Source organism: Prunus avium, chromosome 2 (genome assembly GCF_965620075.1).
Source record: "Prunus avium chromosome 2, drPruAviu1.hap1.1, whole genome shotgun sequence".
Classification (NCBI taxonomy): Eukaryota; Viridiplantae; Streptophyta; class Magnoliopsida; order Rosales; family Rosaceae; genus Prunus; species Prunus avium.
In genome coordinates this window covers 26,396,275-26,416,547 of record NC_142285.1, presented here as the reverse complement: position 1 = coordinate 26,416,547, position 20,273 = coordinate 26,396,275, and the positions used below count along the sequence as shown (strand labels likewise).

The 20,273-nt window shown below is 37.2% G+C and overlaps 2 protein-coding genes and 1 pseudogene across 4 annotated transcripts; all 3 read right to left on the bottom strand.

The window, feature by feature from the left end:
• Positions 1 to 251: 251 nt before the first annotated feature.
• Positions 252 to 2,969, bottom strand: LOC148296747 (rust resistance kinase Lr10-like). Its single transcript, XM_088248851.1, has 2 exons — positions 2,233 to 2,969; positions 252 to 1,505 (listed from the first exon to the last, which is right to left on the bottom strand). The coding sequence occupies exons 1-2, from the start codon at positions 2,804 to 2,806 to the stop codon at positions 391 to 393; spliced, it is 1,689 nt and encodes a 562-aa protein (XP_088104977.1). The 5' UTR covers positions 2,807 to 2,969; the 3' UTR covers positions 252 to 390.
• A 4,626-nt stretch (positions 2,970 to 7,595) lies between these two features.
• Positions 7,596 to 10,467, bottom strand: LOC148296746 (rust resistance kinase Lr10-like). 2 transcript variants are annotated; one of them, XM_088249488.1, is made up of 3 exons: positions 9,729 to 10,466; positions 9,266 to 9,289; positions 7,598 to 9,113 (listed from the first exon to the last, which is right to left on the bottom strand). In XM_088249488.1, the coding sequence occupies exons 1-3, from the start codon at positions 10,405 to 10,407 to the stop codon at positions 7,984 to 7,986; spliced, it is 1,833 nt and encodes a 610-aa protein (XP_088105614.1). In that variant the 5' UTR covers positions 10,408 to 10,466; the 3' UTR covers positions 7,598 to 7,983. The 2 variants fall into 2 exon arrangements, with proteins under 2 accessions (XP_088105615.1, XP_088105614.1); XM_088249489.1 differs by lacking the exon at positions 9,266 to 9,289 and having other exon boundaries at positions 7,596 to 9,113; positions 9,729 to 10,467.
• Positions 10,468 to 11,772: 1,305 nt separating this feature from the next.
• LOC110760218 (rust resistance kinase Lr10-like) lies at positions 11,773 to 15,542 on the bottom strand (annotated as a pseudogene). Its single transcript, XR_015833396.1, has 3 exons — positions 14,710 to 15,542; positions 13,145 to 13,165; positions 11,773 to 13,012 (listed from the first exon to the last, which is right to left on the bottom strand). The product of XR_015833396.1 is annotated as a rust resistance kinase Lr10-like (transcript).
• Positions 15,543 to 20,273: the final 4,731 nt, after the last annotated feature.

The window sequence follows — 20,273 nt, the reverse complement described above, 5'->3', positions numbered from 1 at the left end:
CTAAAGATGGAAGGAAAATTCTCATGTAATAGGATAACAATTTTTGCTATCCCCAACCAATAATGCAATGACACGTAGGATAACTTTTTCACGTGTCATTATGTTATTGGTTAGGGATAGCAAAACAATGTTATCCCTGTTACATGTAAATGTTTTTGCTAAAGGTGGTCTCCTTAACATTTTCCCAAAAGAAAAAAAATCAATAAAAATGTCGTGATTGTGACAACGAGGGTGATGCTTGTGATGGCAGAGGAGCAAAACCACATAAGTATTTGTTCACAATAAGAACGTATTTTTAATGTATGCAACTTGAACCCATATATTTCCCTTATTAGCTTAAATAATAATAAAACTGAAATTAAAGTTGAAACTCTAGTTGAGTCCTACTCATCACCTAGCTGACAGAGTACTACATGTTAGCTCTGTATTAGAACACATTGGATTTGAATTACCATGAAGATTGTCTCTGCACATCTCTTGTTGTGGACATAAAAGAAGCTTGGGAGGGAGTTGCAAGCATTCAACCTCTATAACTTTGTTCATCGAAGGACGATCGCTTGGCTTCAATTGTATACAGCATAAAGCAGTTATAATCATCTTTTTTATTATTTTCTTTTCCTCTTCTGTAGCATCATCCATCTCAAACTCTTTGCCCATGCAAAATTGCTCTGAGACCCAAAGAGGAAAATAAATTTGGCTTGAATGCTCTATGGATGCGTTCAAATTCTTCCTTCTACTTGCCATTTCCATCAACAACATTCCAAAACTATAGACATCAACTTTGTATGAGATACCTCCAATATTTTTGTAGAACAACTCAGGAGCCATGTATCCCATTGTTCCTCTTGCTGCCGTCAAAGAGACTATGGTATTACCTACTGGATATAGCTTTGCAAGCCCAAAGTCAGAAATCTTTGGGATGAAATTCTCATCTAGAAGAATATTGTGAGGCTTGATGTCAAAATGTAGAATTTGCATGTCACAACCTCGATGTAGATATTCGATCCCTTGAGCCACTCCAAGAGAAATCTCATACATTTTCTTGCAACTTAAGGGGTTGCTTCCTTCTTTGCCATAAATGTATTTATCAAGAGATCCATTTGGCATGAAGTTATAAATTAGGGCACGCTTTGATCCCTCAACACAATAACCAACAAGTTGAACCATATTAAAATGGTGAATCCTTCCAATAGTAGCTACATCACTTATGAAATCTTGTCCAATAGCTTTAGGCTTCTCCAACATTTTAACTCCTACAAATCGACCACTGTGTAACTTTCCTTTAAATACAGAGCCATAACCTCCTTCACCCAACTTCTCATTGAATCTACTGGTCATCTTTTTAATATCTGAGTAAGAGTACCTTATCGGAATGAGGTTGTTATCACTTTGCAGGAAATCTTCTATGCTGCTATACATTGACAAATGCATTCTTCTCCGTTTGTAGATTAGAAGAGCAGCCAGAAATGGAACCCCAAATATAGATCTTATTGAGAAATATGCTCCTGCAAAGCAACATCACAAAAAGAATCACAAATGACATGCTTAATTGGATATGATATATGTGCGTCATAACCTTCTTCTTTGCTCCCATTTGTTTTTTCTACCCACTAACTGATAGGAAATACAATTCTGCAGTAAAGGAATATACACACTCTTACCGAGCATCAGCAAATCATAAATACCTGAAAAAGTAACTAAAATTAAAGGCTTGACATAAGTTTGAAATTTCGAAGCACAGATATATATATTAAATATATACTCTGCCCTGCTTACTGGTTGACTAAGACTAATTAGCAGACTACATCATATGAGGAAGGTGAAGAAGAGAGAATGGAATTTAAATTAGCCAGACAAAATACAAGTAATAAAACTATTTAAAATTGTTAGAATTTTTATTTTCAAAGAATAACTGTCGTATTTTCTCCATGTCTTTCTCATTTTCAGCCCTGTATCGCCTTATTTCAAGTAAAATTAAACAAAACAAATGATTGAAAATGAGAAATAAAGCGTAAATAAAAGTCATAGATGATAGATTTAAACAAGTGACATTTGGAGAAATTCAGAAAGTTTGAGTAAGAAATCGTAGACTTGGAATATAGCAAGTAATTCACAAACCTAATTTGTAGCTGGTCCTGTGCAAGAGGGATTGAAGCTCAAAGCCATACCCCAGTGCGCTGTGTATGTCATGATAAGAAAAGTTTTTGTCCTTTTCCTACAAGAACGACTTACTCATCAAAGTCGTCCACTCTATTCTGCACCCATCCTCCATATCTGATGCCGTTATATTCCCTTGCTTGACATAATTATGCGTTCTCATCACAGACGAGTTCACTGCTTTTGCACACTTGAAGAAAGTTATAGGTGTTGTACTTGATGCTAATCGAAGATCACTATGAGAAGTTAAGTTGTAAATGGAAAGCGAATAACGGGGGATGGAGGAGAAATCATTGTTGCGAATGCCAGGATCTACAACTCGGATTGTTAAGTTGTCGTATTTGATTGCCTGCACAGAGTAGTTTCCTGAATCTACTTCCAATACTGTGAGGTTGTTGTGACAAAAGAGGTTGAAATTCCAGTTCGTGCAGTGGCTTTGATTTGGATTGTTGGCTAGTCGAAAAGGGCTGGTTATGTTGTCGATGTTACCGCAGGCAGACGAGATGCACTTACGATGGCTATGGCTCAAGATAAATGTACCAGTTACATAGCCTAATTTAAGAAGAAAAATATAGGCAAACAAGGCACCAAGACAAAGCAATAATACACTTGCTATAACGAGAACACATAATCTGCAAGTGCTTGCCATGGAGAGAGAAATTTTTTGACACACTTCTTCAATCCGCAAGCTAGCTTTGGTCAAGCAGCTGCTGCATTTCTATTGTCTCGACTTAAAGAGGTCAAAGGCACGTCTGACAGGAGCTTAATAGATATATGCCAATGAGTTTCTTCCAAGTATCATTGACGCGAAGGCCATTGCATGCTCTGAATTGAAAGTGGGCGACAATGGCCTGTTGAAGATTCGTTATAAATAAATAAATAAAAAAAGGTAATTATTGTTTAGTTAAGGGTGTTGGAGAGCGACTTTATTATTGTTTATTGTTTGCTAGCAATTTCGTGGGCTTTGCGGGGAAATGATGGCACAGCCGCACAGGAGGAGAAATGGTGGCCTTTTGTGCCTACGGAACACCTAGTGGGTATTAATTAATTAGACACAGTATCCGTGGCCAATTAAAATTGTGTCAATGGTTAAAATTATGTGTTCTTGGAGTCTTGAGGTTGTCTCATTACGTTTTTGTCTCACTCTGATCTGCATGGGGTTATTTTTCTTTACAATTTGTGTCTGGTAGTTGGCGGTCAACGGTCAAAGCCGCGTTTTACATGCCCGCATCATAGTCTCATAAAATATGATACGATATGATCAGATAGATATTTGGTTGCTAGAAGAAAATCCATGGGCAATGCATCAAGTCAAAAATAATGCTCATATAAAATCTTCGTTTTGCATGCTGCTAATGACATTTATATGTATTATATAAAGAATTTTTAGCCGTTTTGCCCCCTCAACTGTTAGGGAATTCGAACTTATAATTATGGGGGGAGAAACCCATATTGCAGGGAGGGGGAGGGTGGGGCTAGAACAAAAACATGAAGATTGGGGGTAGGGGTGGGTATGAAGAAGATGGGTGTGGGTGAGATTGTAAAGTGATAGAAATGACAAAAATTTCCTCAAAATTCGAAGCACATGCCCCTCACATGTCCATTTAACGGCAATGTGGATTAAATTCTCAAAAATCTAACGGTGAGTGCAACATTAGCTATTTTTAACGAGTTCAAGTGCTAAATCGGCAAACAAAATAATCCAAGGGGTAAGTTCAAAACGCGTCATAGTTCAAGGGGCAAAACGACACTTTATGTAACACTCCGACCCAAAATTTTCATTTATCTATAATTATTTAATTTAATTAATTGTGAAATTACAAATTTGCCCTCGAAATAGGGTCATTTGGGTCACTTTTTAATTCGGTAGGATTTCGGGGAAATGAATAGCATAGTTGCATAGAGCGTGTCGATATGAGTTCGTAGACATGTAGTGAGCTTAAATCGGAATTGTAACGAAGAAGTTACGATTAACGGAAGTGCAGTGGCACAACTGTAATTATTTCGAAGTTGGATTTTTTAAAACCTCAAATTTCCTCTCTCTCTCTCTCTCTCTCTCTCTCTCTCTCGTGCGACAGCCATAGCCACATTTTGGCCGGCAATTTCCTCCTTCGGCCACCCCAGGCTATGGGCCCAGTACCAAAACGACTAGCTCAACATCCTCTCTCCGACCTACCCCACCTCATACGAAATCCGCAATGACAGTTGCCGGAAATAGCTCAAAACTGGCCGGAAATTCTTCGAAATTTCCAGCGTTGTTTCCTTGTTGGGGAGAATATGGATATTTTGCCTACCCATTTGCCTCTTCTCTTAGAGCATAAAAATGTTGATGTGATAACACAAATGAGGTTTGCCTACTCTTTTGCCTCTTCCCTTAGAGATGCTTTACAGGCAAGTCCACTGCACAGGGCATACCCGAGCAGGAGGGGGCCCAAGTACCATATTACAGCTCCAGCGTGCCAAGTCCAGCCTGGGCAAGGGGTGGGTCCCACGAGCCCAGGCAAGCCCACAAGCAAGAATCGCCTGGGATGTTGTCCGAAGGTTGCTGACACAATGCTGACGTCATAATGACGTCAGCAACCCAAAAAAAAAAAATCAAAAATTTCAAATTTTAAAAATAAAATAAAATAAATACCTAGCCATATTCTTTACTTCCCACACCAAAAACTCTATACAAATTCATCTCCTCATATCTCATGTGAATAGTCATTGCCCTTACCCTAGCCCATAGGGGTAGAAACAGAATTGCAAGGGCTGCCACTATTCACATGAAAAGTGACAGCCCTTGCCGTGCCTTTGCCCATAGAGGTGGAAGTGCTCTAATGATACAAGATTCACCAAGGTTTTGTAACCTTTCTGTGTACTAGTCTCATTTCCTGGAGCTCTAAGAAGCATAACATATCCTTAATGAAAAAAAAGAAAAAAAAGAAAAAAGAAGCATAATATAGTGTCGGAGCTATAAAGGCGTAAGGAGATTCAACTGCTGCACATTCACTCACCGAAAAATTCCTCCCCTTACATGTGATGGATGGCTGGACAAGTCATGCCAACCATCTGTTCGATGTAATGTGGTCTAAATAAAGGCTTAGCGGCAGCTTGCATGCATGTCTGTTCTTCTTTTATTATTTATTTATTTATTCTTTAAAGCTATCAACCTTTCTCCCCAAGCGTAAGAAAAACAAGAAAAAAACAAAAAACAAAAAACAAAAGAGGAGGCCAATAACCCCACAAAGTCAAACATATTTCCCTCAAAGCAACTCAATCCCCAACGCAAACCCCACCCACCCAAATAATTTTGCTGGCTTTATGATGTATTTAAAAGTTCTTATAGCATTTCATGGCTAGCCATTTACCTCCATTAGGAGAGCTCCAGCGGCGAAAGGGATTAGTCACTGCTGTCGGCGGTGGATACCCTTGGGTCTCACCTAAAAAAAAAATTCTTATAGCAAGATATAATAATCTTAACTAGCAATACAAACAATTGCTAACATAAATTGATTATGAGCCTATTTTAAAGCATATTTTTTATACGCTAAGGTCCTTAATAAAACAATTTGCAAAAATACTAAATTAGTGTTGATTTTATATGTCTTTTTACAGGTCAGTTTTGTCTAAAAAAAATTTGTGATACTTTACGTGTCGACCCTTGAAAGTAAAAATTATGGATCCGCCTAGCTCAGATTCCTAAATCTCAGATGCCTAAAGCTCCCATTCCTTTCACTCCTTATCTTAGATGTACTCTTCTTCCCAATCGTATTCCTCAAATTCCCCATTTTCCTAATCCTAGATTTCCTAGCCATCACAACTCCTCTACAAGTGGCAGTAACAATAAGCAATGATGATTGGTAGTTGTTGCCAACCCTAAGTGGCTATTATTTATTATAAATATCATTAGTATTGTTTAAATTCTAAGGGCTCGTTTGGTATGCCTCCCTAACTTGGACTGGCTTGGATAAAAAATTATCTCATGTTTGTTGTCATATGGTTCTAGTTTTAAATGGGATTAATAATCTGGGGCCCACCAAAAACGCCTCCTTAACTGGGCTTAGTGAGACCCGTGTGTGAAGTGGGGACAAACTAATCCCCTCCTCATCGCTCGCGACTTCCTCCCCTCTCCACGCCTTCATGCTTCATCTCTTCCATCAGTTCTCACCCCACCACACACCTTGTCACAGCCATCACCTCCCACCTAAGCACACACCTCGTCACAGCCATGGCCTCCAACCCTCATCCATGTCAGCTGCGCTCTCTCTCTCTCTCTCTCTCTCTCTCTCTCTCTCTCTCTCTCTCTCTCTCTCTCCTACAAAACCCAAATGGAGGAAATAAATCAATTAATTCAAATCGCTTTTTCTTTTTATGAAATTAGGAGAAGAACCTCATAAAACAATAGCTAACCATCAAGCAATTCATCATCAAAGAACCCACCCAGGCAGAAGCCTCCTCAAAGAAGCAAATTCCCAAATTTAGATTGTGGGGTTTGGGCATGTGGCTATTGAAGAGAGAGGAGGGTGAAGAGAGAAATAGTGAAATAGGAAATTGAGAGAGTATAAAATTTTGAATTAAGAAGCAGAGAGATAAATTGAGAAGAAGAGCAGAAGGAGAGAGGAGGGAGAAGAAGAAGTTGAAGAAGTCGCAGGTTGGAAGAAGATAAAACAACAGAGAAAGAAAGAAGAGAAGTTAAAAAAACAAAACAAATAAATCCACTTGCCTTATTTTTTATAATTAAAAAAAAAAGTTAAAAAATTTAGTCCTAGTCCAATCGTGCACCAAACACAGCACAAGTCTTATCCAGCTTATGCCAAGCCAAGCCAATCCAAGACAGTCCCAATATTTAGTCTAGTCCATGACAATCCCACGTACCAAACGAGCCCTAAGGGTCTTGTTTGGGCCTAAAATGGCAAAAAACCCATTAAGGGGTTTTTTAAAGTACAAATGGGCTTTGGGCCGCTTAAATTCATAAATAGAAAGACTTAACAATGGAAGCTCAAGTCAAACCAGAAACAAGCCCAGATGTTTGACTTTCTAAAATAAGAAACCCTGCCAATAATTCAAAAGGTGTTTTATTCGGGTAAAGGCGTGACTACATACCCAAATCGAAACCCATGTTGACTTCGACAACTGGGAAGGAGTCAGGCAACAAAGAAAGGTTGAGCAACTGCATTTGAACTCTGAGTCTCTACTGAGCCAACTTGTTGAAGAAAGCCATGCTTGGGCAATTCACCATTGACACAAGAATCAAAGCACTCAAGAATCACCAGTTTAACTGGCAAAGAAAGGATTGGTAGCACATACTCAACCATCTCTTCACTAAGTGTGTGAATTCAAAATTTAAATTTTATTTTTATAAAAACATCTTTTGTGTATCATCTCTTTAATGGAGGTGGAGCCCACCAATACAATGGGTCCCATCTCTATTAGAGAGATGATACACAAGTTGGTCTCTCTAAAGATGGAGGGGAAACTCTCATGTAACGGGATAACACTTTTTGCTATCCCCAACTAATAACGCAATGACACGTATGATAGCCTTTCCACGGGTAATTATGTTATTGGTTAGGGATAGCAAAACAGTGCTATCCTATTACATGTAAATTTTTTTGCTAAAGGTGGTCTCCTTAGCATTTTCCACAAAAAAAAAAAAAAAAAAAAAAAAACTATATATGAGATATGACTCAATGGTGGTGGTAGTGATAGTGACAATGATGGGGATGCTTGTGGTGGCAGAGGAGCAAAACCACATAACTATTTGTTCAAAATAAAAACGTATTTTTAATGCATGCAACTTGAACTGAAATTAAAGTTGAAACTCTAGTTGAGTCCTACTCATCACCTAGCTGACAGAGTACTACATGTTAGCTCTGCGTTAGAACACATTGGATTCGAATTACCATGAAGATTGTCCTTGGGCATCTCTTGTTGTGGACATAAAAGATGCTTGGGAGGGAGTTGCAAGCATTCAACCTCTCCCTCAAGCATCTCTATAACTTTGTTCATCGAAGGACGATCGCTTGGCTTCAATTGTATACACCATAAAGCAGCTATAATCATCTTTTTTATTATTTTCTTTTCCTCTTCTGTAGCATCATCCATCTCAAACTCTTTGCACATGAAAAATTGCTCTGAGACCCAAAGGGGAAAATAAATTTGGCTTGAATGCTCTATGTCTGCGTTCAAATTCTTCCTTCTACTTGCCATTTCCATCAACAACATTCCAAAACTATAGACATCAGCTTTGTATGAGACACCTCCAATATTTTTGTAAAACAACTCAGGAGCCATGTATCCCATTGTTCCTCTTGCTGCCGTCAAAGAGATGATGGTGTTACCTACCGGATATAGCTTTGCAAGCCCAAAGTCAGAAATCTTTGGGATGAAATTCTCATCAAGAAGAATATTGTGAGGCTTGATGTCAAAATGTAGAATTTGCATGTCACAACCTTGATGTAGATATTTGATCCCTTGAGCCACTCCAAGGGAAATCTCATACATTTTCCTGCAACTTAAGGGGTTGCTTCCTTCTTTGCCATAAATGTATTTATCAAGAGATCCATTTGGCATGAAGTTATAAATTAGGGCACGCTTTGATCCCTCAACACAATAACCAACAAGTTGAACCATATTAAAATGGTGAATCCTCCCAATAGTAGCTACCTCACTTATGAAATCTTGTCCATTAGCTTTAGGCTTCTCCAACATTTTTACTGCTACAAATCGACCACTGCGTAACTTTCCTTTAAACACAGAGCCATAACCTCCTTCTCCCAACTTCTCATTGAATCTACTGGTCATCTTTTTAATATCTGAGTAAGAGTACCTTATCGGAATGAGGTTGTTATCACTTTGCAGGAAATCTTCTATGCTGCTATACATTGACAAATGCATTCTTCGGCGTTTGTAGATTAGAAGAGCAGCCAGAAATGGAACCCCAAATATAGATCTTGTTGGGAAATATGCTCCTGCAAAGCAACATCACAAAAAGAATCACAAATGACATGCTTTATTGGATATAATATATGTGCGTCATAACCTTCCTCTTTGCTTCCTTTTTTTTTTTCTACTGACTGATAGGAAATACAATTCTGCACTAAAGGAATATGCAAACTCTTACCGAGTGTCAGCCACTTGTAAATACCTGCAAGAGATACAAGAAAAATTGACTAAAATCAAAGGCTTGACATAAGTTTGAAATTTCGAAGCACAGATATATGTATACTCTGCCCTGCTTACTGGTTGACTAAGACTAATTAGCAGACTACATCATATAAGGAAGGTGAAGAAGAGAGAATGGAATTTAAATTAGCCAGAGAAAATACAAGTAATAAAGCTATTTAAAATTTTAAGAATTTTTATTTTCAAAGAATATTTGACGTATTTTCTCCACATGTCTTTCTCATTTTCAGCCCTTTATCGCCTTATTTCAAGTAAAACTACACAAAACAAATGATTGAAGATGAGAAATAAAGCGTAACAAAAAGTCATAGATGATAGATTTAAACAAGTGACATTTGGAGAAGTTCAGAAAGTTTGAGTAAGAAATTGTAGACTTGGAATATAGCAAGTAATTCACGAACCTAATTTGTAGCTGGTCCTGGGAGAGTAAAAGTGAAGCTCAAAGCCATACCCCAGTGCGCTGTGTATGTCATGATAAGAAAAGTTTCTGTCCTTTCCGTACAAGAACGACTTACTCATCAAAGTCGTCCACTCTATGCTGCACCCGTCCTCCATATCTGATGCCGTTATATTCCCTTGCTTGACATAGTTATACGTTCTCATCACAGACGAGTTCACTGCTTTTGCACACTTGAAGAAAGTTATAGGTGTTGTACTTGATGCTAATTCAAGATAACTGGAATAAGTTAAGTTGTAAATAGAAAGCGAATAACGGGGGATGGAGGAGAAATCATTGTTGCGAATGCCAGGATCTACAACTCGGATTGTTAAGTTGTCGTGGTTGATTGCCTGCACAGAGTAGTTTCCTGAATATACTTCCAATACTGTGAGGTTGTTGTGACAAAAGAGGTTGTAATTCCAGTTCGTGCAGTTGCTTTGATTTGGATCGTTGGGTAGTCGAAAAGGGCTGGTTATGTTGTGGATCTTACCGCAGGCAGACGGAATGCACTTACCATGGTTCTCCGTAATTAATGTTCTAGTTGCATAGGCTAATCCAGCTAAAATAAGAGAGGCATAGAAGGCACCAAGACCAAGCAATAATACACTTACTATAACGAGAACACATGTTCTGTTTGCCATGGAGAGAGAGTTTTTAGACACACTTCTTCAATCCGCTAGCTAGCTTTGGTCAAGTAGCTGCTGCATATTTCTATTATTGCTTGTCAGTCAATTCAAAGTTGTTGCCCTTTACATTTTGTGTGGTGCATATTGTCACGACTTAGAGGTCACGACTTAGATATATATATGCCAAATCCATGGGCCTGCTTTTGAATATTGCCAATGACTTTCTTCCAAGTGGGGACAACGGCTGTCGCTGAAGATTATTTATTTATTTTAAAAAAATTGTAATTATTATGGAGTATATACTTGTACATACAGGAGTATAGTATCCACTTCACGTACTTGATACTGAGTGATATGAAGTTAAGTTAATTACACTGTACAGAAAGAAAAATGGATTACCATATACTCGCACAAAGGAAGATACCTTTTTTAATAATAGTAAGCACTTCATGAGGTGAAATTTAACCAAATTATGGACCGATATTGTCTCCACCTAGGTTTAATATTTTGGGTGGGTTTAAGCTCAATGGACTTCTAAGTGTAAGGCTTTTAACTTAAAAAGTCTCGGTGCAATTAATAGTAACCACCTATATTTGAACTATATTATTATTCTTAATGTGAAACTTACACATCATGACTTGTATATGATTTATATCGAGCCATCTACAATTGTTCTGGCTTATAAACCATGAACCAACAACTAACTAATTTCCAGTTAGCGCCTAAAACCTTCTAATAGAACAACAAACTCCTAACTAATCTGCAAGCACATCAGCAACTGATAACTAATTGCCACATCAGCAGATTCCTAACAAAAGTACTATAGAATCTGCAAAATCTCACGTGTTTTTCTAACCTAAATTTATAATGAGATTTAAATACGGAATTTAAATTTTATTTCTTTAGAGAAATCAAATATACAATTGAGTGGTGGTGGCCGTCGTTGTGATAACAGGAGTGATGCATGTAGTAGCGGTGGAGCACAAAACCACATTTTCGTCCGCCGGAGAAGCAGAATAGGGATGTAAATGTGGTTTACTTGTACACTGTGGATACTCTATTATTAATATACTTCAAGTTAAAAATGAATTAGACTAAAATATAACTTTGTAATCAAAATGAGTGTTGGAAAATGTCACAACTTTGAATTTCGTATCTCCCGTTGATAAAAAAAGATAAGGAAAAAAATCACAAAAATATAAATAATAAAAATGAGTATTTTTAATGGGACAAATAATGTTATCAAACACACAATCAAACTAACTTTACACCAATGACATTTATATTTGACATTTATGATAATATTATTCTGATATTTTTTCGGAAAATAAAGAAAAAGAATTATAAAATGCCACACAAAGACACATAGATTTTAAAGCTGATAAAGGTACTCATAAAAATTTAGAGAAGGATTATATATGTGAGCTTAATGAATGTTATTGATGTGAGACATAAAAATCGTGGCATTTGAAACATAAGATAATTGTTTAAATCGTAATAAAACTGCATTAAAGTTCATCACCTAGCTGACAGAGTACATGTTAGCTCTGTGTTAGAACACATTGGATTTGAATTACCATGAAGATTGTCTCTGGGCATCTCTTGTTGTGGACATAAAAGACGCTTGGGAGGGAGTTGCAAGCATTCAACCTCTCCCTCAAGCATCTCTATAACTTTGTTCATCGAAGGACGATCGCTTGGCTTCAATTGTATACAGCATAAAGCAGTTATAATCATCTTTTTTATTATTTTCTTTTCCTCTTCTGTAGCATCATCCATCTCAAACTCTTTGCCCATGCAAAATTGCTCTGAGACCCAAAGAGGAAAACAAATTTGGCTTGAATGCTCTATGTCTAAGTTCAAATTCTTCCTTCTACTTGCCATTTCCATCAACAACATTCCAAAACTATAGATATCAGCTTGTAGAACAACTCAGGAGCCATGTATCCCATTGTTCCCCTTGCTGCCGTCAAGGAGACGATGGTATTACCTACTGGATATAGCTTTGCAAGCCCAAAGTCAGAAATCTTTGGGATAAAATTCTCATCAAGAAGAATATTGTGAGGCTTGATGTCAAAATGTAGAATTTGCATGTCACAACCTCGATGTAGATATTCGATCCCCTGAGCCACTCCAAGCGAAATCTCATACATTTTCCTGCAACTTAGGGAGATGCTTCTTTCTTTTGAGTAAACATATTTATCAAGAGACCCCTTAGGCATGAAGTTATAAATAAGGGCACGCTTTGATCCCTCAACACAATAACCGACAAGATTAACAATATTAGCATGGTGAATCCTCCCAATTGTGGCTACCTCACTGATGAAATCTTGTCCGTTATCTTTAGACTTCCCCAAGATCTTAACTGCTACAAAACGGCCACTTCGTAACTTTCCTTTAAATACAGAGCCATATCCTCCTTCACCCAGCTTTTCACTGAATCTATTGGTCATCATCTTAATGTCTGAGTAAGAGTATCGTATTGGAATGAAGTTGTTATTGCTTTGCAGAAAGTCTTCGATGGTGTTATACATGGACAAATGCCTTCTACGCCATTTGTAGATTATAATAGCAGCCACAAATGGAAACCCAAGTATAGATTTTACTAGGAAAAATTCTCCTGCGAAGCAACATCCCAAAAAGAATCATGAGAAAAAGAAAATGGTTGATCCATTGCTTTTTTTATAAGTAGGGATTGGATTATTGATCCACTGCTGTCAAACCTACACTTAAGGAATACGTAACCTCTTACCCAGTCCGATCATTTGAGTATCTGCAAGAAAGATATAATAGAAAAAGTGAGCAAAATCAAAGACGTGACATAAGTTGGAAATTTCCAAGTTCGCACACACACATATATATTGTATCAACTTGATGCAATGGTTGATGATAAAAGATAAAGGATAATAGCAATAACGCTATAGTTAGTGCTAAAAAAAAAAAAAAAAAAAAAACAGGTGCATTTAATGGTTGACTAAGACTAATTAGTAGACTACATTAGTTATCTGGCCTAAACAAAAAACAGATCAACAATGTCAACGGTTTAGTTTAGTGGACAAGGGCCTTAATTTGCAGACCAGTGGTTTCATATTTGAACCCTTATGACATCTTGGTGTATGTATTATGCCCATCCCTTTGTAATTTAGACTATCACTTTTATTCAATGAAAAACAAAAAAAATCAGATCAACAATACTAGATATACGAACTTTTTTTTAACAAGTTTATTTGTAATCTATTTCCATGTCACAGTCTTACTTTTAAAAATAAATAAGGTTAAAGGTGGGTCAAGATTTGGAAAAATGATAGACTGAGACATTTTTGGTGAGCAAACGTTGGTGTATATACTAATTAAAAAAACCGATTTAAACCAAGACTTGCCATCACGTAGATTTGAGAAAGAAGTTGATTTGGGAAGAAAGCAATTTCTCATTTTCATTCATTCTTGTGAGTTTCAAATAGATCACTGAAAGTTTGAGATCTAGTGATTTGAAAAGAATGTGGTATAGCTGTTTTCGAAAGTTGTTTGTTCTCCACTCACAACGTGGTATATATAATTGGATTTTCCGTTTCCATCAACTAACTTGAAATACTGAAAGAATCTCGTTCTAAGTTCCTAATATGATGAGGAAGGTGAAGAAGAGGGAAGGGAATTAAAGTAGCCAGACACAATTAAAATGAGATATTTAGTCATATACCCATTCTTAGCACTAAAACTATAAACAAACCCTACACCATTTAATTTCTATAAACAATCCCAAAAAATGATAGCTGACCCTATTGAATTTAATTTTGATTATTAAATTACTTTGATGCCCTATTGAGTGTTTTGGGCTTTTTTTATGAGGTTTTGGGGTTGAGTTTGTTTTAAGAAATCAATGATAGTTTTGTAATTTAAAAGAAGTTAAAAGCTTTTTTGTTATGTTGTAAATAGGCTTTAGGTGTGTTTCTAAAGTCCATTTCATATATGATTTTTTTATATAATTTGGGCTCCTATATTGAGTATAATAGTGAATCTCGCAATTAAAATTATATGATAAAACAATTTAAAATTTTTTAAAATTTTATTTTCTAAATATTTCATCTATTTTCCTCATTTTCTCCCCTCTCTTGTGTATTTTCTCTGTCTTATATTCATCCCTCTATCCCCTTATTTGAAGAAAAATTAAACAAAAAGAAATATGAACCTTGCTCGAAAAGGTGAAATAAGGCGGAAATTTAAAAGTCAGAGATCTAAACAAGTGAAATAATTTGGAGAAATCAGAAAGTTCGAGTACAAAAATTATAGACTTGGAAATATAGCAAGTAATTCACAAACCTATACTCACGAAGCGCCGAACGTTGATTTGAAGCTCAAAGCCATACACCAGTGCGTTGTGTATGTGTTGATACGAAACGTTTCGGTCCTTTTTGTACAACGACGTACTCACCATAGTGGTCCACTCTATTCTACACCCATCCTCCAAATCCGACGCCGTTATATTGCCTCCCTTCACATAATCATACGCACTCGTCATAGAAGATAAATTCACTGCTTTTGTACACTTGAAGAAAGTTACAGGTGTGGTAGTTGATGGTGATGGAAAACACGAATCGAAAGAGCTGAAGTTGTAAGGGGCCAGCGAATAATGGGGGATGGAGGAGAAATTGTCGCTGCGAATGCCGGCATCCACGACTCGGATTGTGCGGTTGTCGTAGTTGATTGCCTGCACGTAAAACTTTCCGGAATATAAGTGTAACACTGTGAGGTTATTGTCGCAAGAGAGGTCAAGATACCATCGCCCGCCGGCACAGTTGTTTGGTTTTGGAACTTTGTCTAGTCGAAAAGGATAGGTTATGTTGTGGATGTTACCGCAGGCAGACGGAATGCACTTACCATGGCTCTGCCTAATTAATGTACTTGTTGTATGGTTTATTCCAAGAAAAATTACATAGGCAAACAAGGCATAAAAACCAAGCCATAATACACTTGCTATAACGAGAACACATAATCTGCAAGTGCTTGCCATGGAGAGAGAAATTTTTAGACACACTTCTTGAATCCGCTAGCTAGCTTTGGGCAAGCAGCCGCTGTATTTCTATTGCACGACATAGAGGTCAAAGCCGCGTTTGACAGGAGCTTGATAGATATATGCCAATGAGTTTCTTCCAAGTGATCATTGACGCGAAGGCCAATTAACGAGAACACATAAGGATGGAGAGAGAGAAATATTTAGACAACTTCTTCAATCCACTAGCTTTGGTCCCGCAGCTGCTGCATTTCTATTGCTTGTGAGTCAATTCAAAATTGTTGCCCTCTACATTTTGTGTGGTGCATATTGTCACGACATAGAGGTCAAAGCCGCGTTTTGTTGATTTATAAATTCTTAAGCAGATTTATTAGGTAGTTAAATACAGTTTTCATTTTAACTCACTTTGTAAGCCAAGTGTAAGCTTTCTATTGGATGACTAAAGGAAAGGCTGGGATCTCTTTGATGTGTAAAGGATCCAGCTATTAAGCCTAACGGTCATATATTCCTCACACTATGTGCGTGAGGTTGTAAGCAAGAGAGAGAGACTGAATGGATAGAACATTCCTCTGCTACACGTATAGCAGAGTGATCTTTGCCAAATTCTGCTAGCTATCGTTGTTTCTTTTCTTCTTCAGCACTCGTCATCAATATCTAAAATATTGTATTTCTCATATTTGTGGTTCGATTATGATGAGACACAAAGCTCCCACTGGTAAGATTTCATATATCTTCGAATCTCATCTGCAATTATCTGATACAACGGTTTACTGATAAGGCAGATGTATAATAGAAATAAATACAACAGTAGTTTTCAAACAATTGACGTCGTAAAGAAAAGTTATACGTCGCTATAAGTGAAGAAACTGACCGTCGTGGTTTACAAATTTAAATCGTCTTTATATAGTAAAAATACGATGTGGATATTTTTGCATTTAGAAGTCGTTATCTACTCTTCTATGGTTCCCAGATACTATACGATAGTATTTTTATAAATTCCGTCGTAGAACTTTATAATAAAACGTCGATCTTACCCCTCATAACTATCCGTAGCCCTTTGATTGATTTGATGGCTATAAAGTGAACCTCTTAAAACTTACCCCTCATAACTTACCTCGCATTATAGCCTTTGGAGTGTATTGTTGGCGTGATTTGTAACTAGGGCTCATCAATGGCCCGGGCTGGTTCGGCCCAAATTTATTAGATTTGGGTCAAGTTAGGTCGGGCTTCAATTAAGAGAGAGATAATAACAGGTTGAGTTGGGCTGGATTTTTTCAAAAAATTCAAAGCACAGACTTGCTTCATGAGCTAGACTTTCTCAAACCCACCAGACTGGGCCGAGCTGAGCTTACTATGCCGGGCCGAAGTTTTTGCTCTCTTTTCTTCTATCTTTTTTCTCTGTTTTTCTATGTTTATGTTCCCTTTTTTTTATTTTTTTCTCTATGCTCATAGTTCTCTGGAAGTGGACACCTATATATTAAATCAATGCTTTTTTTTTCTCCAACTCCAAGTTCAATAAAAAATTAGAGTGAGCAACCTGTGAATTTAAAACAATAAAATGTCAAGCCTCTATTCTACATGCCCCTTTTTTTGTTTTTTGTTTTTTTTTTTATAGCCTCCTCCAAGTTCTTTGTAAATGATTTGGTAAATTTTATTGTAAAAGATGGACAAAGATTAATCTGCCATTGTCAACAGAGCACATGCTTATTGCTGTGAAAATATCTTACTCATTAGTTGCTTGAAGGAATCACTATAGAGCACATGCTTGAAGATTCAGAGAACCGACATCAAATACAATTAGTGCACGGGATAATAGTAGCGTCCTTATACATATATGATGAGTTCACTACCTTTGCACACTTGAAGAAAGTTATAGGTGTAGTACTTAAAAGGGGAGGGAGAATTGTTCGGTTCATTTTTACACATGATTTTTCATGTTATTCACCCACTATTTTGAGTTAGTTCTTGACATTTTATAGCTTTTTACTTCCTTTTTGTGTTTTCTTAGATTTTGCCTTGGTTGGGATGAAAATGAGCTAAAAGTGCATTATTAGTTATAAATTCTGTTTTTGTTCATTTTCGTAGGTCAACTTCTTGGCCTGGGATCAACATGCTCTGGTGCTCGGATGAGGTCATGATCTTCATGAGACTTGTTCCAATGGATGTTAACTACAACATATCCAAATTTGAGCTCCATTGGACAAGTATTGCCTATCCAACCAATCCATCATGTTACCACAGTTCTGGAAATCCGGATTTGGCCAGCTTTTACCTCCCTTGTGTCATCTTAACTTCTTGTTACCATAACTCTTGGTAACAAGGAATTACATTTGTAAAATAGATATTTTCTGAGCTTTTGGCATCTTTGTGAAGTCAAAGCTCCATCATGGCAAGGGGACAATGGGCTAAGGCTTTATCAAAGGTGGTAGTTTTATATTAAAAGGTAAAAGCTGGAAAGGAGGAGAGAGGGAGGAGAAGTCAAAATTGCAATCTGATATTGGGAGCCTTTTGATCGTGGGAAAGCAGGCTATTCCAGATTCTACACAACTTGAGAGCAGCTTTTGGGGAGCTAAGAGCAAGGAAGGAGAAGGAGGTGCAGCCAAGGAAGAAAGGAGAAGACTTCCACCATTGAAGACTTCAAGCTTTCATCATTTCCAAATCTGTAAACTCCTTCTAGTTATATTTCGAGTTTGTATTTGGAATAAGTATGAGCAACTAAACTCCATAGCTAGGGCTTAGGTTGAAGCCCTAAACATGATTACCTTATTGTTTTGATGCTTGAGTGTATGAATTTCTAGATGTTGTTGATGAACCCCATTCACTAATTGAATTTTATGATATGTGTTTGCTTCCTTTGCTTAATCACCTTAGGTTGTATGCATGTAGCTAAAGTTGAGAAGTTGTGTAAGATAACCAAGAACACAATTTCTAATTAGCAACAAATGATTGAACTTGTTTAAGTGAGCATCATGTGAATTGGTTTCTTGACAACAATTGATGAATTCCAATTCACCAAATTAATCTATCCTTGATGTGTGTTTTCCTTGATTGATTACCTTTGAAAGCATGCTTCTTGAGGTTGTTGGGATTATGTGTATCTTCATGTTTTCCTAAGCAATAGATGGATGGAGTAAGAACCATCCATGTGAATTGGTTTCTTGAATACCTAATGTAAACACCATGCTATTAGGGTTCTTGTGATGTTCATATTCTCTTTGAACTTAATGGGTTTTCCTTGCAATCGAATCGAAGTACGAACCATACCTAGGTTCGGTTATGAGGAGGGCACAAGTATTGTAGCACGAACCATGCACTTTACGTATATTAGAGAGAATCAATGCGTCTTGAGCCACGACCCATGGTCTTGATTGCGAACATCTTCATCAATACATTTAGAGTTCATCACTTGAGTATCCATGAACATGGGTAGAATTGTTTAGGGTGGATTCCGAAACCCTAGTGTTTGTTACATTTTAATTTCACTTTTTGATAATTCATCTCTGCCATTCACATTTAAATTCAAAGTCCATTTACTTTCATGCAATAGAAATAGGTCACTTGAACCAAATCAAAAAACCCCCCCAATGTGTGTGTGAGTTGCGTGTTTGACACGTTTTGTGTCTTTGTCACTGAATTTTGTTTGTTTCCGTAATTGTTTTGGACTTTTGGTCCGCGTTGTGTTCTTGCATTTTCTGTGCTGATTCCAACCGTATAAAGAACGTGAATTTTGGATAAACGGTTGGAAAGTTATAGGTCAAAAACTGGACAGAGGTCGAAACTGAAAAACAGAGAAACGAATCTGTCCAAATGGTGATAAACGGGTGATAGAAAGTGCTGTTTGTGTTTTTCTTTGTTTTCTTGTGTTGTTTCATTTCTTTTATCTTCCTTACTTCATTTTTAGTTTCCAATTTGTATTGTGTTTGTGTGTTGTGTAAAATTAGTGTTCTTTACGTACTCAAATTAGAACTTATAGGAAACCGACAAGTTCTTCGTGGGATCGACCCCGTACTTACATAATCTATACTTCATTAGATTCGTGCACTTGCGGGTATTTTTAATTGGTTGTTTGCACATTAATTTGTGTCCTTTTAGGAATGCAACAAGAATACAATTCGAAAAACGAAGTGAAGTTGTAATGGGACAATGAATAGCGGGGAACGGAAGAGAAATTATTGCTGCGAATGCCAGGATCTACAACTTGGATGGTGAAGTTGTCATAATAGATTGTCAGCACTTAGTACTTCCCCGAATACAAGCGCAATACGGTGAGGTTGTTCATGCAAGAGAGGTCGTTATACCATGGCCGGTTTGTTGGCGTGTGCGTGAGTTCAGGAAAGAGATTTCCTAATTAGTGTAGTTGACTAATTCTTGTACAATTAGGACTTTGTTTCCTAGTTTATTTTGTTTCCTTGTTAAACCTGTAAAACCCTATGTAAACATATAAATAGCTCCTTGTGGAGATGAATAGAATTGAATCAGTTTTACCTAAACATATATTTCTACTTTGCTCCGTTTCTTTTATTTGGACCATTGGTTAGCTGAAAAGGATAAATTATACTGTGGACGCCACTGCGGGAAGACGAGATGCACTTTCCATTGCCGTTGTTGTGCTTAGCTACAGTAGATTCGTAGATTAATTGAGAAACAAGAAAATTGCTATTACGAGAGATTTTAAGACACTCCTGCAATTCACTCGCTTTGATGAAGCAGCTGCAGCATTTGTATTGCTGCCCTTTGCATTTTGTGTGGTGCTTTATTGTCACTACTTGTTGGTCTCGAGCATTTGCGGGTCATTTTTTTCATTTTGCATATTGCTAATGACTTTCTTCCATGTGATCATTGGTGCAAAGGCCAATTCCATGCTTAGAGAATT